Raw genomic sequence first — 14,685 nt, forward strand, 5'->3', positions numbered from 1 at the left:
ACATATGAAACTGTACATGATATTTGGCACACATTTAAAGTTACTCATAAAGGCATAAATAGAATAAAATAATCTAAGATTAATCTTTTGGTACATAATTACGAATTATTTAGAATAAAACCAAACGAAACCATTGGTGACATGTACACCTGTTTTATGGATATTGTCAATGATTTGAAAGCCCTTGGTAAATGTTATACTAATCTTGAATTGGTTAATAAAATTTTAAGATCTCTTCTAAAAAGTTGGGATCCAAAGGTAACTGTAGTTCAAGAAGCAAAAGACTTGAATAATTTTCCTCTTGAAGAACTTATAGGATTATTAATGACCTATGAAATAACTTGCAAGACATATAACGAACAAGAAAAAAACTTTCCAAATAACATGAAGGATATTACACTTAGAACCAAAGAAGATCACTCGAGCGAAAGCTGAAGTAATGATGATGACGTAGCACTCTTTACAAAAAGATTTAAAAAGTTTATAAAAAAGAATAAGATTAATTCTACAAAACGAGAATCTAAGAATAAAAAATGAACTTAAAAGGGATACAATAATTTGTTATGAATGCAAAAAGTCAGGGCACTTTAAAAATAAGTGTCCACAACTAAAGAAGCTGCCAAAAAAAAAGAAAACATTCAAGGCAACATGAGATGAATCAAGTGCATCAGAGACGAAGAGCAAACCAATGAAGACGAAATGACGAATTACGCATTGATGGCCTTCAACTACGAGGTATGTGACTCACTTGAAATCTACTTATCTTATGATGAATTACTTGATACATTTCATAATTTATATGATGAACTTAAAATAATTGGTAAGAAATATAAATTGCTAAAAAAGGATCATGTATCTCTCTTTGTAAATTTGATAAATTGAAAAATGAGTATAACAATTGTTTGTTAACATCTTGCACTAAATGTGAAGAGTTAGAGTCATTCAAAAAGGAAAATATATTATTACAACAAACATTAGAAAATTTTAAAATTGAAAACATGATTCTTACTAACAAAGGTTATGCACATAAAAAGGAGGGAATCGACTTTATAAATAGTAACACTCAACAAAAGCTAACAAAATTCATAAAAGGACCCACACTTAATGTTCTCCCTAAAGATAAATGTAATTTTTGTGGAAGATTTGGTCACTATGCTTATACATGTTCTTTTAAAAAATATGACTCTCATAAATTAGTTTGGGTTCCTAGAGGAACCATAAATGATTTGATGCCAAAAGTCAAGAAAGGTAGATCTAACCATGAAGAACCCAAAGTTAAATGGGTACCTAGAACAAACCTATCCTTCTTATAAGTATATCTTTAAACAAAAGGTAAGAGATTGTATCATGATAGTGGATGCTCAAAGCACATGACCAGATATCCAACACATTTTTCAAAGCTCACTAGCCGAGATGGAGGATATCACTTTTGGAGACAACAATAAAAGGATAAAATATTAAATTTAAATCTAATGCTTGCATACCAAATAAGAATAATTCTATGAATGCTTTAAGAAGCAATAACGTTTATCTTGATGATTTTCGTGATGAAGTTTCCTTTTCGATTTTAAACGATGATGTATGGCCTTAGCATATGAGATTAGGTCATGCACTTGTTTCTTGATCTTCCAAGAAACAAAATTCTGTTGCATTATCTACGACCGAGGCTGAATATGTAGCGACAAGCGCATGCTGTGCACAAGTAATTTGGATGAAGAATACCTTGGAAGATTATGGACTTTACTTGAAAAACATCCCTATAAAATATGATAATACTAGTGCAATTTGTTTAACAAAGAACCCTATTCAATACTCTAGAACTAAACATATTGATATTAGACATCATTTAATTAGGGATCATATTAATCATTATGATATATCTTCATATTTCATTGACATAAAACATCAACTAGTAGATATTTTTACTAAACCATTGAATGAGGAACAATTCGATTTTATTAAAAGAGAATTAGGCATGTTGAATCCTTCAAATACATGAATTCTTCTTATATGATTTTTTTTAGGGATTCATTCAAATGGATCATTATCTTAATTTCTTGTTGTTTATATATTCATGACTTTATTACCCCATCATCAAATTGATCTCTCACGACTTGAACTTATTTTTTATATTAATATCCTTATGTGATATCAAAATAGTTGTACAATTGAAACATTGATGTAAATAAAGAGAAATAGCACCATGAATCCATGATATCCTTGATATCCTTCTCTTCTTTTTTATGATGACAAAAGGGGAGAGAGAAGTAGTAGCTTGCACATTTCAAAGAAAAGTAAAAACTTGCACATTTCTTCTTTTTGTTGATGACAAAGGGGGAGAAGTCGACTATACTCTTTGATGACATGAAAAAATTATTATGTTTTAACTTATGATATTTTAACTTATGATGATGATGTTTTGTGTAATGATTAGTTTGACATGTTGACTAAAACGATGTAAATCACTATAATTTATGATTAAAATTGTTTCGACTTGAATTCAAAGAGTGGCATTGAAAGGTTATCATTTTTTGAATTCGAGTTCATTTCAAAATGACATATAGACAATAGGAGTTTAGTTAAAACACCATCATCAATTGGATGTCATCATCAAAAAGGGGGAGATTGTTGAATCCCGAATTTTGATGATAAAATCAATTGATGAGTTTATGGACTAATATACGTTTGAGATAAGTGACACAGGAGAAACTTCGATCATGAACCATCGAAAGGCAAATTGTTGAAGCACGAGAATCAGACATTGGGCCGGAGAGCATCATATCCAAGATTGGACATCGGGACGGAGGATTGGTCGACATGCCGGAGGATGGACTTCGTGCAATAAGTTCGGGCATCGGGGAGGAAGGGTTGGGTATTACGCCAAGAAGATCGGATGTTATAGGAGGTCAACATGTCGATGGATCAGGCAATACGCCGAAAGAAAGGACGATATGTTGGAGTTTCGGACGAAGTGCCTGATGAACATATGACACACCGGACAACGTGCTGAAGGCTTCATGATTGTAATTAGAGTTGATGAGTCTTGATCGAAGTCGTTTAGAGTCTAATTGAATTGGTTTTGGGGCCTAACAATGCCAACTTGATTAGGAGTATATTAGGCCTGAACCAAGACTGAATTAGGCCTGTTGAAAGATCAATTCAATAACTAGAGTTGGGCTGGGTGGTGGTACCGCTAGAGCCTAGGTTCCCAAGCTATCAAGCGGTCGTACCGCTTAGGCAAGCGGTGGTATTGCTAGACTGTCAAGCGATAGTACTGCCTAGGAAAGCGGTGGTACCGCTAGAGCCCTAGTTCCCAAGCTTTGTCAAGCGGTAGTACCTACCGCCCGACGTAGGAGGTAGTATCGCCAGTACCCCGAAAACCCAAGGATTTGAATTTTTTGCTCTATTTTTTAAGTCATTTGAGGTCTATAAATGCCTCACTCATGCTTACTTAATGAAACAAGAAAGGAGCAAGAATTCTTAAGGATAAAAGTGTTGTAAACTCTCTTGAAAAAATGTTGAGTTTCTTCCTTCTTGAGTTTAGAGGATATACTAAGGAGGTGTGAGGTCTTTTGTAAAAGAAGAGTGTGAAGGTTCTCTCCTAAGCCTGTGAAAAGGAGAAAGGGTTATAACAAGGATAGTTGATCTTTGCCCGTTGAAAAGAATATCAATAGTGAAAGCCGATGGCCTCGAGGGGAGAGGACATTGTGGGCATTTTTTCTCTTAGTGCCTTTACGATCCTAATAGTGGCTTTACGATCCTAATAGTGGCAACGGCGACGAAAGATGCAAACGATGACATCGTGAGCAAAGGAAGCTTCAGATGTGTCCGTTAGTGGCAGAAGAAGCTAAGGTCCTCTCCCTCGATGGTGGAAGGAGCTGTATATGGAAGCTTCAGATGGGGAAATTGCACACGAAAGCTACACCTCCGGACTCGTATGTTGGCGGCAAAGGAAGCGTTGGTCCTGTGCGTCGGCAATGGAGGGAGCGATAGAGACGCGACGAACGCAGAGGTTGCGCTAGGGTTGCTCAAGGCCGTGCGAGGGGGTGCGGTGGGTGGGTTTTACAAGTAAGATAACTTTATGTAGCTTAATTCAATCGAACCAACTAGCTACTGTTGAACCAAATCATAGGAGCTAGGTTTCAATCAGGCGCTTGCCTGAGGCACTCGACGCCTGGGTTTGGGCGAGCGCCCAACTGATGCTTCACTATGCGGTGCTCGGACCTCGCCTCGCCTCACCTGAGCGACTATTTAAACCACTGAGCCAAACTCAATCTTAACTCCAAAAATTTGAGCTAAACTAAACCTGCTTATGATTTACTGATTTAAAAGACTGCTGATGACTTAAACCTGATATAAACATATGCATGAGGCTAATCTTGTCAATAACTCAACAAAAAGAGTCAAAATCTCATCTTTCTTTTATTCAATGTATAAGTAACTTTCTCTACAGGAAACTAATTCCATCAACTAGTATGAACTATATAATTATCATGCATATACTACCTACCTATTTGATTTTCAAGCTTTGCCAATCCAAATAAAATTTTTAAAAGTGATTTATTCATTTCAAACTCATCCACAACAAGCAAATTCTATTGAGTTATGCCTAAAGCTGAGAACAACTTGCTTATTCATCCAACAGCTATATCACAAGTATAAACTGTCTCTTTAAGGAACAAATATTTTGAAAACAAGATCTGCTAATTTACTGGCACCAAAGAATCATAGAGTGGGTTCTCTAAAAATTTTTCAACAAGAGCAACGAATTAAAAAGACTGAGATCAAAGATGACAATTGACAACATCTTACATATTTAAAGCAAGCTGTGGAACAATATCTGTTCCTAGGCATACCAAAAAAGCTACAACCAATGAAGGGAAGGGTATAAAAAGATAATAGATTATTACTTTCTACAAAAAAACATATACAGGCAAAAACTTCATCATTCAGTTTTAAGGTCCAGAACTAATCAGAATTATCAAACGCACAAATTACTATCACAACAAGGAACAAATAACAATTGAAAGTAATCAGAAAAAAAAATGTCAAAGGATGCATAATATACATGTACTTATAATTACTTGTCTGACGAGTCTGAAAAAAAAAAACACTAGATGAGAAGGAAGATTGCTAGTGTGAGATACACAGTAACATCACTATCTGAGGTCGCAAGAGGATATAATAATGGTCAAAGCATAGTCAGAAAATAACTGGAAGTACACTTTGATGGTTGTCTGAAGGGATATTTATTATTTTTTATATTTAGTGCAAATATAGTGTCATCATTCAATTTGGATAACCACGTGGGGAATATATTAGATTATAGGTCATGGATGACTACATTTTGATGATAAAACCTCCACTAAGTTAAAGATTAGTTTATTGCGGTCAATATTTTCGTTCCCGTCTACTTCTCTAATTGTCCTTCATGTTGATCATAACTATAAGCTTTATATTATTCTCAGGATGATGACATAACATGCAGGAAAGGTGGCTTACAAGTACAGTAGTTTGCTATGAGCAATAAATAACTAGAAGAAAAAATTATTGCTCTTACAGCAATTTCAATAACTATGCCATGATAGTAATCTTTTAACAGTGCTAATATCAACCATAGGATTAAAATTTGAATCCTGTACCAATACCATTCGACAACCAGACCGGTATAGTACCAACACCAGTACGAAGTGTCAGTGTCGGTTGGTACTAGTCTATACTGACAAAGACTAGCAGAGGAGAAAAAGGAGCCAGAGAGGTACCATGCAGCAAAGGAGAGTCAATGTGAGACTGTAAGCTTCCACCCGGTATAGCTAAAAATTAGCAAGCTTACTGCCCGATAAACCAAGTGTGATAAACTTACAGGGGAAAAAACTCTGTTTCAAACTGGTCCGAGTGAAATTGCTCAGTTCACATACTGTTTCAACAATCAGAACAATAAAAACTGGACCATACTAACCAGTATGCCGAGATTTGGATACATGATCCCAATGACATTCAAGATAGTTATAGACTTATAGCTGACAAAGATCCAAACTTTTGGTAGCAAGCTCTTGGAATCGAATTATGCCTTCATCTTAAATTACTTCACTCAATCAAATTTTTCAAAAAGTTAAATTAATTTCAAGGTGCTAAATAATTTAGTTTGTGAAGATCTTGATTATTGGTAACAAGATCTTCGGATTAAATCACACCATTACATTTAGTTACTGACATAATTCTTGAATGTACTGGCTTGACTTAGATGATAAAGACCTTGAAAGCAAGATCCCAAGAACAAATCCTACCTTCACCTTCGATATCCTACCAGTTTTTCTTACAAAGTCTAGCGGTCTGCATTATCCAATAAACAACGTTTCAAAACTCGGTTTGGTATTGATACTAGTCCTTGGATGGGACCAGATGGCAGTGATATCACACTGTGTGCCAATATGCCCCCATGCCAACAGGTACAGGCTTGGTTATGGGAGAATTGTATGGCAGAGAAAAAGAGAAAGAAATGGGGAGGAGGGAGAGGAGGCAAACAAGGATGCGGCGGAGGAGGAGCGGATGATGCATACACCAATATGAGACAAAAGAGACGATGGCGACTCAACTGGGAGGAGACAATGATGACAATGCAGAGAGGAGGAATAAGAGAGAGAGAAAGAGACAGGACCAGAGAGAAAGTGAGAAGAAAAAAAGGAAAATATTTGAGAGTTGTTATTGCCAAAAATTGAAAAAATTCCAATACCAAGTAGTAAGACTGCCATTCAATCTGATAGCATTAAGCCCAATATGGTGAACTTACCGGATGGTACACCTATACCGAACCAAATTGGGGAAGACCACTTGATATATGTCTCGACCTGTAAATATAAGCTCATACCATTTTTAAACCATGCTCATAACAAATTCTACAATTATAAAGAGGCGCTCTAATGTTCATGGTGTAAGTCATCATCTACAATGATTTAAAAAGCGCTAGGTGCCAAAAGGCGTCAAGGTCCAAAAACGTCTGAGGCGCTAGGCGCTCGTCTAGGCACTCGCACGAGCGAAGCGAGATGCTAAAATATAAAAATATATAATATAATTAATAAATATAATTATTTAAATAAAAATATGATATTAAATTAAAAAAATCTTATAAAATCACAATATCACATTTAAAAAAATCTCAAAATTCAAAACAATAACAATAATTTCAAATAAATAAAAATTAATAGTATTAAAATCAAAATAATATATTATTAATCTAATAAATAAAAAAATATTGTTACTAGTATACAGTTAACAGTATACTATTAATATACTGTTAACAGTATACTATCGAGTCGATGTGAGAAGAGGTAGCAGCGAGCAACGACAGCAGGAGCGGGAGCGAGAGAGGCGAGCGACAATAGTGGCAGCGGCAACGGTAGCAGCGAGAAGCGACGAGCGACGATAGTGGCAACGGCAACGGGAGCGAGAGCAACGAGCGACGATAGTGGCAGCGGCAGCGATAGCAGCGAGCAGCGGTAGCGACAGCGACAGCGGGAGCAGCGATAGTGGCAGTAGTAGCAACGACAGCAGTAGCAGCGACAGTGATAGCAGTAGCAGTGATCAGCGGGATCAGCGGGAGAGGGAGCGGCAAGCGGCGACAGTGGCAGCAGTAGCAGCGAGTAGCGACAACGGGAGCGACAGCGGCGAGCGGGGCTAGGGTTGGGAAGTCGCGAGAGGAAGGCTGATATTGGTGCTTTAGTTGGTTCGATTGAACCAACTAAAGCACCGGAGACCGAACCAGACCTAAAACGCTAGTTCGGTCGCCTGGTTTAACCTGGGCGCGCGCCCGGCGCTTGGGCTCGGGCGAGCGCCCAAGCACCTCTTTGAAGTGCGCCGCCTAGAAATGAAGCGAGGCGCTCGGGCCTCGCCTTGCCTCGCCCGAGCGCCTAGACGAGCGCCCGAGAGCCTATTGAAATCACTGATCATTTATCATGAACTTGGAGCTTAGTCAATAAATTGTTTGCGGCCACTTTTTGAACCTTCAACTAGAATTAAGATCACATATAAACATTGGTCTATATCACCATCCATTATTTGGATCTAACCCACTATTCGTATCATCCTCTATGCGACGTACACTTACAGTCTAACATTGGTTGGAACGGATTATTCCATGTATGACAAAGATTGTCATTTCCATCATAATAGTGGAATAAAGGTTTGGTTAGAAACTATATAGTCTCAACTAAGGATTTAAATCTTGGTTTGGTACTGGTGTGGTAATCTAAATTGAATCAATATGATTCCTAATATACATACCAAGCAGTATAACCCAAAAGAAAGATAAAAGAATAATAGCAACAACTACCAAACCATTATGGTCTGTAACTGGACCATGGTCGGACCAGTGAATACAAGTTAGTGCAATGCAACTCACATTGACAAAAACATGTAGTTTCAACCACTTACCATAATAAAGGTCATAATAATAAAGTGGGTACTCTCAATCTCCTCGGTTTATTATCTTTTAATTTTACTTACCAAAAACAAAAGGTCATAATAAAAATCACTTACTCCAATTCTTAGCTCGAATAATTGTGGATCATAATCGAGACTGAGGATGTACAATTTAATTTCCCCATGATCTAATAGGTCATCCTAGAATCATCCTATAACAAAGAACAATATTCGAATCAGGCCATCTCAAACAATAGTATCATTTTTTTATGGAAGGTCCAGTCCAAGATGCTTCCACCATTGACATGAGTCAATTTTGTCATCCATACCAAATTCCTTGCTTAACAACCTTCCTTGATTTATGTGTTACAATCAAGGATTCCTGTACCATGGACCCGAGTCAAATTATATTGCACCAAGGAAATATCAGCCTGACCAATGTGAGAGGTGTCAACACATAGCTAGTCCAACTTTGACCTTTGATGGCCAACATAAGAGTATCTCAACTGGCACAACATTATAACAAGTCATGCCCTAAGGATATTGGTAATGCCCATCTGCCACGGCACATGAAATGCTAATCCTTGATCACCCCCCAAGTCCTAAAGTGCCTGAGACCTTCACCTTGCTAAAGATCATCCATCACATCCAATTCACTAAAGACTTAGTGTATGGATTAGTTCAATAGTGATCAACTAGGTAAATGTTGTCCTTAGTTGTTCTCCTCTTTATTTCTTTCCTCTCACTTCTTTTTCCCCCAAGTAATATCAGCACAACCCAAAGAAAAATCGGTATGCCATGTCTAGAATATAACCAAAGGGACAGTATTAGTATAAAATCTAAATGGTGAAAATCATAACAAGAAAAGAATAATTTGTCCACAAAAAATAGCAGGATTGCAAATCGACAAAAGTTAGAAAGACAATTACCCACATTAATTAGCAGGAATGCAACTCCACAAGAGCAGAATTAAGGAATCCTATTTCCCTTTTTGTATGAACACTCATAGACAGGAAAACCAGAAATAAAATGAGAGGCGGTAAACGATGTCAGCAAATTAACATGAAAATGAAAAACACAATTCAAAAAATATCCAGAATGATCTTAACAGCAGCTTAAATGATATATTGCTCCACTCCAGTGTTTGGCATGCAAAATTTAAAAAGAAATTATCATCAAAAAAAGAAAAAAGGTTTTGAGTTGCATATGGAGTTTATTGCAATCTTATAAAACAATAGGAACACAATGGTACTGCAGTATTGTTTCAGTTTTCTTAACTGGAAGGGCACAAAATGTAAGAGCAGCAAGGAGATCAGAAGGATCAAATCACAGAGGACCATGAGGTTGCAGAAGTCAACTAGGACTTCTACACTTAAACAAGTGGTAAGTGGACAGTTTCTTGTGAATCAATGAGTTCACAATTTGAAATACCTTAATTAATAAAACAGCATAATGATGAAAACAAGATGGGGGATGACATATGAAGATTTTGTTAATCTACAGTGTGTGGGGAGTTCATTATTAGACACACGACCACTGCAACACAATAATGAAAAACAGGACCCAGGTTTTCTGTCTCAGCAGGCATGTGACTGTTCCACAGCATAGTCAGATACCTTGCAAAAACCATCCATGTAATATTTGCTAACAGGATAATCAGAATCTGAAAAAAGATATACAAGCAGAAAACATATCTAAGTGTAATATGTTTGCAGCAATCAATAATAATACAGTACAATTATTACATTAGATACTGCCACTGAAAATAAAACTGACCAATGTTGATCAAAGACATGACTTGACATACTAGCGGTCATAATATTCCAGACCAACTTTTTCACTAATGAAAAAAATTCAACACAGCCTAGCTATTTATGGTGATTAGAATCAGAAAGGCAACTAGTTAGTTAGTGGACATCACAAGATGAGTTATCTATCAGACAGCTTTCTTGCTTTCATTTACCAGTCAATAAACACTGATAAACAGCATACCCAGTGCACGAGACTCCCGCCAATGCGGGGTCTAGGGAGGGTCAGCCTTACATTTAAACCAGTCGATAAACACTCATGAATAAAAGAAACACATATATAATACATATAAACACACCCACAGATGCAGAAGTGTATACACACATAATACGGGTCTCTCGATGACCACTGCAAACATCACTTATTTTCTTCAAAATAATAAGGCATGAAACATCTACCATCCACTGTCCTAACACTTTTTCTTATGACACAACCCTATTGAGCCTGAGATTTATTCACATCTATCATTTTCTTTTAAATATCAAACACATATAAAGAGTTACTTCTATAAAGATGGACTCATGGACATACAAAAACCAGCAATAAATCAAATCATAGTTGAGCTGCCTGAGAAGTAGTCAAGATCTGCATATCCCTAATGATTTCCTGTGCTTTGTATAAAGTCAACATCAGTAGCAAGATTCTACTACTGTACAACAAAACTTTAATATCAGACCATGAATAATTATGTGACTGTCTCAACTTTCTACATAACTAAGTACATTTCTGCTTCTCTCAAGTCAACATAATTTAAAGGATAAAAGCTACTAAGGAAAAAAATTTTATAATAAAAGTTAAGAAACTCATCAACTCCAAATTCCTAACTGTATTTATAATCAGGACTATAAACATGGTGATCATTTTATAGTAGGAAGACAATCCTCAAAACAAAAGATAAAAAGATCAAATTGTAAATGTCTAATCAAATTAACAAATATAGCATAAACCTATTGCATGAAGTCCTCATCCACAATGCCACATTTAGAGATCTAAAAAATAAATGTAATATAAATAGAATCATTCTCGTGCAGTAAAAAAAGTAAAACTTTATACTTTGTGTTTTAACAGCTAGCTCAATAATAAATTGACACACCAAAATTCACTGAGTGCAGATGATTTTTACACATTCTTTTTCGAGAAATAAAAAAACTTGAGCAAGAACATGATATTTTATATCTCAAGGAAATCAGCTTAAAAAAAGCATATTCATAAGTTTTTATGGTTTGATGATCTTACTATAGCACTTTAAACCTGCAATTATTCTTTACCTTCTCAAAAGTGCATAAAGTGTATTTTCTGAAACTAGACACTTATGGCTCAAAAAGCCAAATGAACTTCAGAGATAGATGATCTATGAATTAGTGCGAACAAAAGCAACTCCCACAACATACACATATTCACAGACAAGGAAACGGAACCAATTTTGAGCTCTCCCTTTCAGTTCCTATTGATCGCTATAAGCAGAGTGATGTCTCATACCAGATGACTGGTCTGACACAATGTTCAACAAAAACATCTAATTAAGCTATAAACAAGCACATAAAATCAAGTCTGAAACAGAATAACTAATAGCCTTCAGTTACCAATACCAGAAATCATCAAGAAGCAATCAGTATCAACTAAGCATGTCAGGCTGACAGAAAAAAACAATAGACAACCAGCATCAAGGATTTATTGCAAATGCTTAAATGTATGCTAAAACAATCTGAAGCGATGACAATAAAATAAACATGTAGCAAAACGAATGATCAGGTATATCATAAAGACATATGACGATAGATTATAGTTCTAACCATTGCCATAACATCAAATTTTATACAAGAAAGATGAGTCAATTTCAGAAAACAAAACTAGAATTAAAGTTGGCCATAAATCAGCTAAGAAGTAATTTTCAATTATTAATACAAACTCACGACAGGAAATCAAGAAATTTGTTATCAGAATGGAAAAGCTGTAACAAGTGGCAACATCTAATGCAAAATTCTAATGTTGGTTTTAAATTTCATGGTTTATGCCTCTGGTCCATATCAACGGATGATGTACTAGCAATATCAAACATATAGTGCTAACATTTCTTTTTAGTTTGTTGTATTGGTGTACCAAGATGCACCATAGGTACCAATCTGATAGATTTCCAATTCAGGCACCAACACTGGTATTTTTAAACCTTGATTATGACATTTTAATGAAAGAATAATAATTCTACTTGATGGACCAAGTGATCTCTAATTCCCTCTGAACTTGCTAAATTTTTTTTTCCAAAAGAAAGACATAACTCCCTAATCAAATAACACCTCATATGCATCAAGTGAATGCCTAGATGACTAAAATAACTTCTAAAAAAAGCAAAAAGAAATTTCATTGGTCATCACCCATCATATTAAAAGATTAATAGCTTCAAGGTTAAGGCTGCAATCACAGTTGTCATAGCTCAAAAGCTGGTTCAGACTTGCATCCTGAAAATTTTCAGGCTTGAAATGTGGAAAGCTTTAAGAACATATTCATGGTTTGTAAACGAAACATGTGGAGAAAAAGACTGGCTCATCTAATTACAAGTTATTGCATTCTTCTCCAGGTAAATAAAAGACATGTAAAAGAGAAGCTGCCCAATGGTATAATGGCAGATATATTCAAAATGATACAAGTACACTGATACAAAGAATAAGCCTTGGCTTCCCCAAGTTTTACCTTTCTTTTCAAACCATTCAAATGCAAATTAACAGCCTCCTGGTGCTCTAAGGTTCCCAGCTCATGTCTTCTCTTATCAAAATTGTCCAAAACCAATCTATTATATTCCTTTGACAGAGGTGCAGCAGATTCTTCGGCAAATATTTTCTTTCTATCATTAACCAATACATCATCATCACTGTAACTAGTTGCATACTGGTTAACATGACTTTTCTCATTTCTTGAATTCTTTGCACATTTAAAGGATCCTTCATTAGTAGACAAGCCAACTTGTTCTCGATGCTCAAGCCAGATTTCATCATTAGAACAAAGTTGTCGCGTAGTCAATGGACTGAACTCGAACTCCACATTCACATCAGAATATAAACCCCTTTCATCCATTCTATATTCATTAGAGAAAAGTTTGATATCATTTTTATATGATGAATGGCCATGATAGTTGCCATTTGGAAAATGATTTCCATATCCCTTATTTCTACTATGTCTATCTCTGACAACAAGAGATTGTTTCTGGTCAACATATTCTCTTGGTGAAATGGCACCATGCAGATCTCTTTGATGCGGTATTGCATCATGTTCAATATACCAATTTGATATGTCCATCTCGCTACAGGAGCTTGTGTCATTGTATCTTCTTTTTGAGTTTCTTATTTCTGTGGCAGGGAGTGGTACATGTCCATCAGATTTGTGATAGAGGCTTCCCCCTTCCCTAATAAAGTTAGCTACAGGTCTTCTTTGCACTACATGCAAATTCTGTTCTCTATATCTGTGCTGAATTGTGTTTACATCACGTCCATCTTTGATCCTAAAATGATCCTGAACCACTTTTCTCTTCTGATGCCATAAAAATGGGTCCTTTTCCAAGAAAATTGTATTATATTTTAAAATGGATTCATTAGAATCCTCACAAGCATCACTTACTATCTCTCTCTCATCATGATACCATCTATGAAAGTGGTCTTCAAAAGCTGTTCCATTCTCCTCTGATGCAACACTTTTTGGACGAGAACAATCTCCCGCCACCAAGTGTCTCTTGTGATTGGTATCATGATTTCCCTTCCTCTGAGATGCTCTGGTAGAAGATTTTACACTCAAATGCTTTTCAGCATATATTCTGCTCTTATAATTTCTTGATTTTCTTCTTTCATAATCAAAAGACGAATATCCCCCAACATCTAGATCAGAATCATGTTTCCCTTCCCTTGTCCTACTGCCCACTCCAAAAGTATCAATGCCATTCTGGCTTGTCCTATAAGACAGGACAGAAGCTTCTTCACAAGACGCAGAAGCAACCATGCAGTCAAGTCTACTTCCAATATGATCTCTGTAATAATTTGGAGAGAGGTTAAGACAATCACTGTTACACTTCCAATCTTTTTCCTTTGACTTTATAATGTTGCTTCTGGAACCATTTGAATAATAACAAGAAGATTTGCTTGATTCTCGTGATCTGGTGACTGCATTCATAGGAAATTTTTTCACGAAACTATGCATCTTCTTTGAACAATCCAAGTCCTTGGATGCTTTATAATGGCTGTCAGAGTCTGAAGAACCTGAATTGTTATTAGCTTGAATAGCAGAATGAGATGCAGCTTTATGTTTAGAGCCATTTGCACTCGAAGGATCCTCTGTGTCATCAATCTTGTGGCGTAGTTTGGTCACAACTGCCTCAGTAGTTGCCTTGGAATTTGTTTCCGGTGTCTTGGGAGAGGACAAAATAGCAGGACCTACTAGGCCATCTAGGTTTAGGCACAACATACTGCATGCAAG

At 36.2% G+C, this 14,685-nt stretch overlaps 1 protein-coding gene across 3 annotated transcripts in view; it reads right to left on the bottom strand.

Moving 5' to 3' along the window:
* Positions 1–14,685, bottom strand: part of LOC135629403 (uncharacterized) — a 41,200-nt gene that overhangs the window by 7,016 nt on the left and 19,499 nt on the right. For all 3 annotated transcript variants that reach the window (XM_065136711.1, XM_065136710.1, XM_065136712.1), the window contains one exon: positions 12,916–14,674. In XM_065136711.1, the coding sequence (XP_064992783.1) occupies positions 12,916–14,674 (1,759 nt within the window). The remainder of the gene's footprint in view (positions 1–12,915; positions 14,675–14,685) is intronic.

Source organism: Musa acuminata, chromosome BXJ3-1 (assembly GCF_036884655.1).
Source record: "Musa acuminata AAA Group cultivar baxijiao chromosome BXJ3-1, Cavendish_Baxijiao_AAA, whole genome shotgun sequence".
In the NCBI taxonomy this organism is placed as follows: Eukaryota; Viridiplantae; Streptophyta; class Magnoliopsida; order Zingiberales; family Musaceae; genus Musa; species Musa acuminata.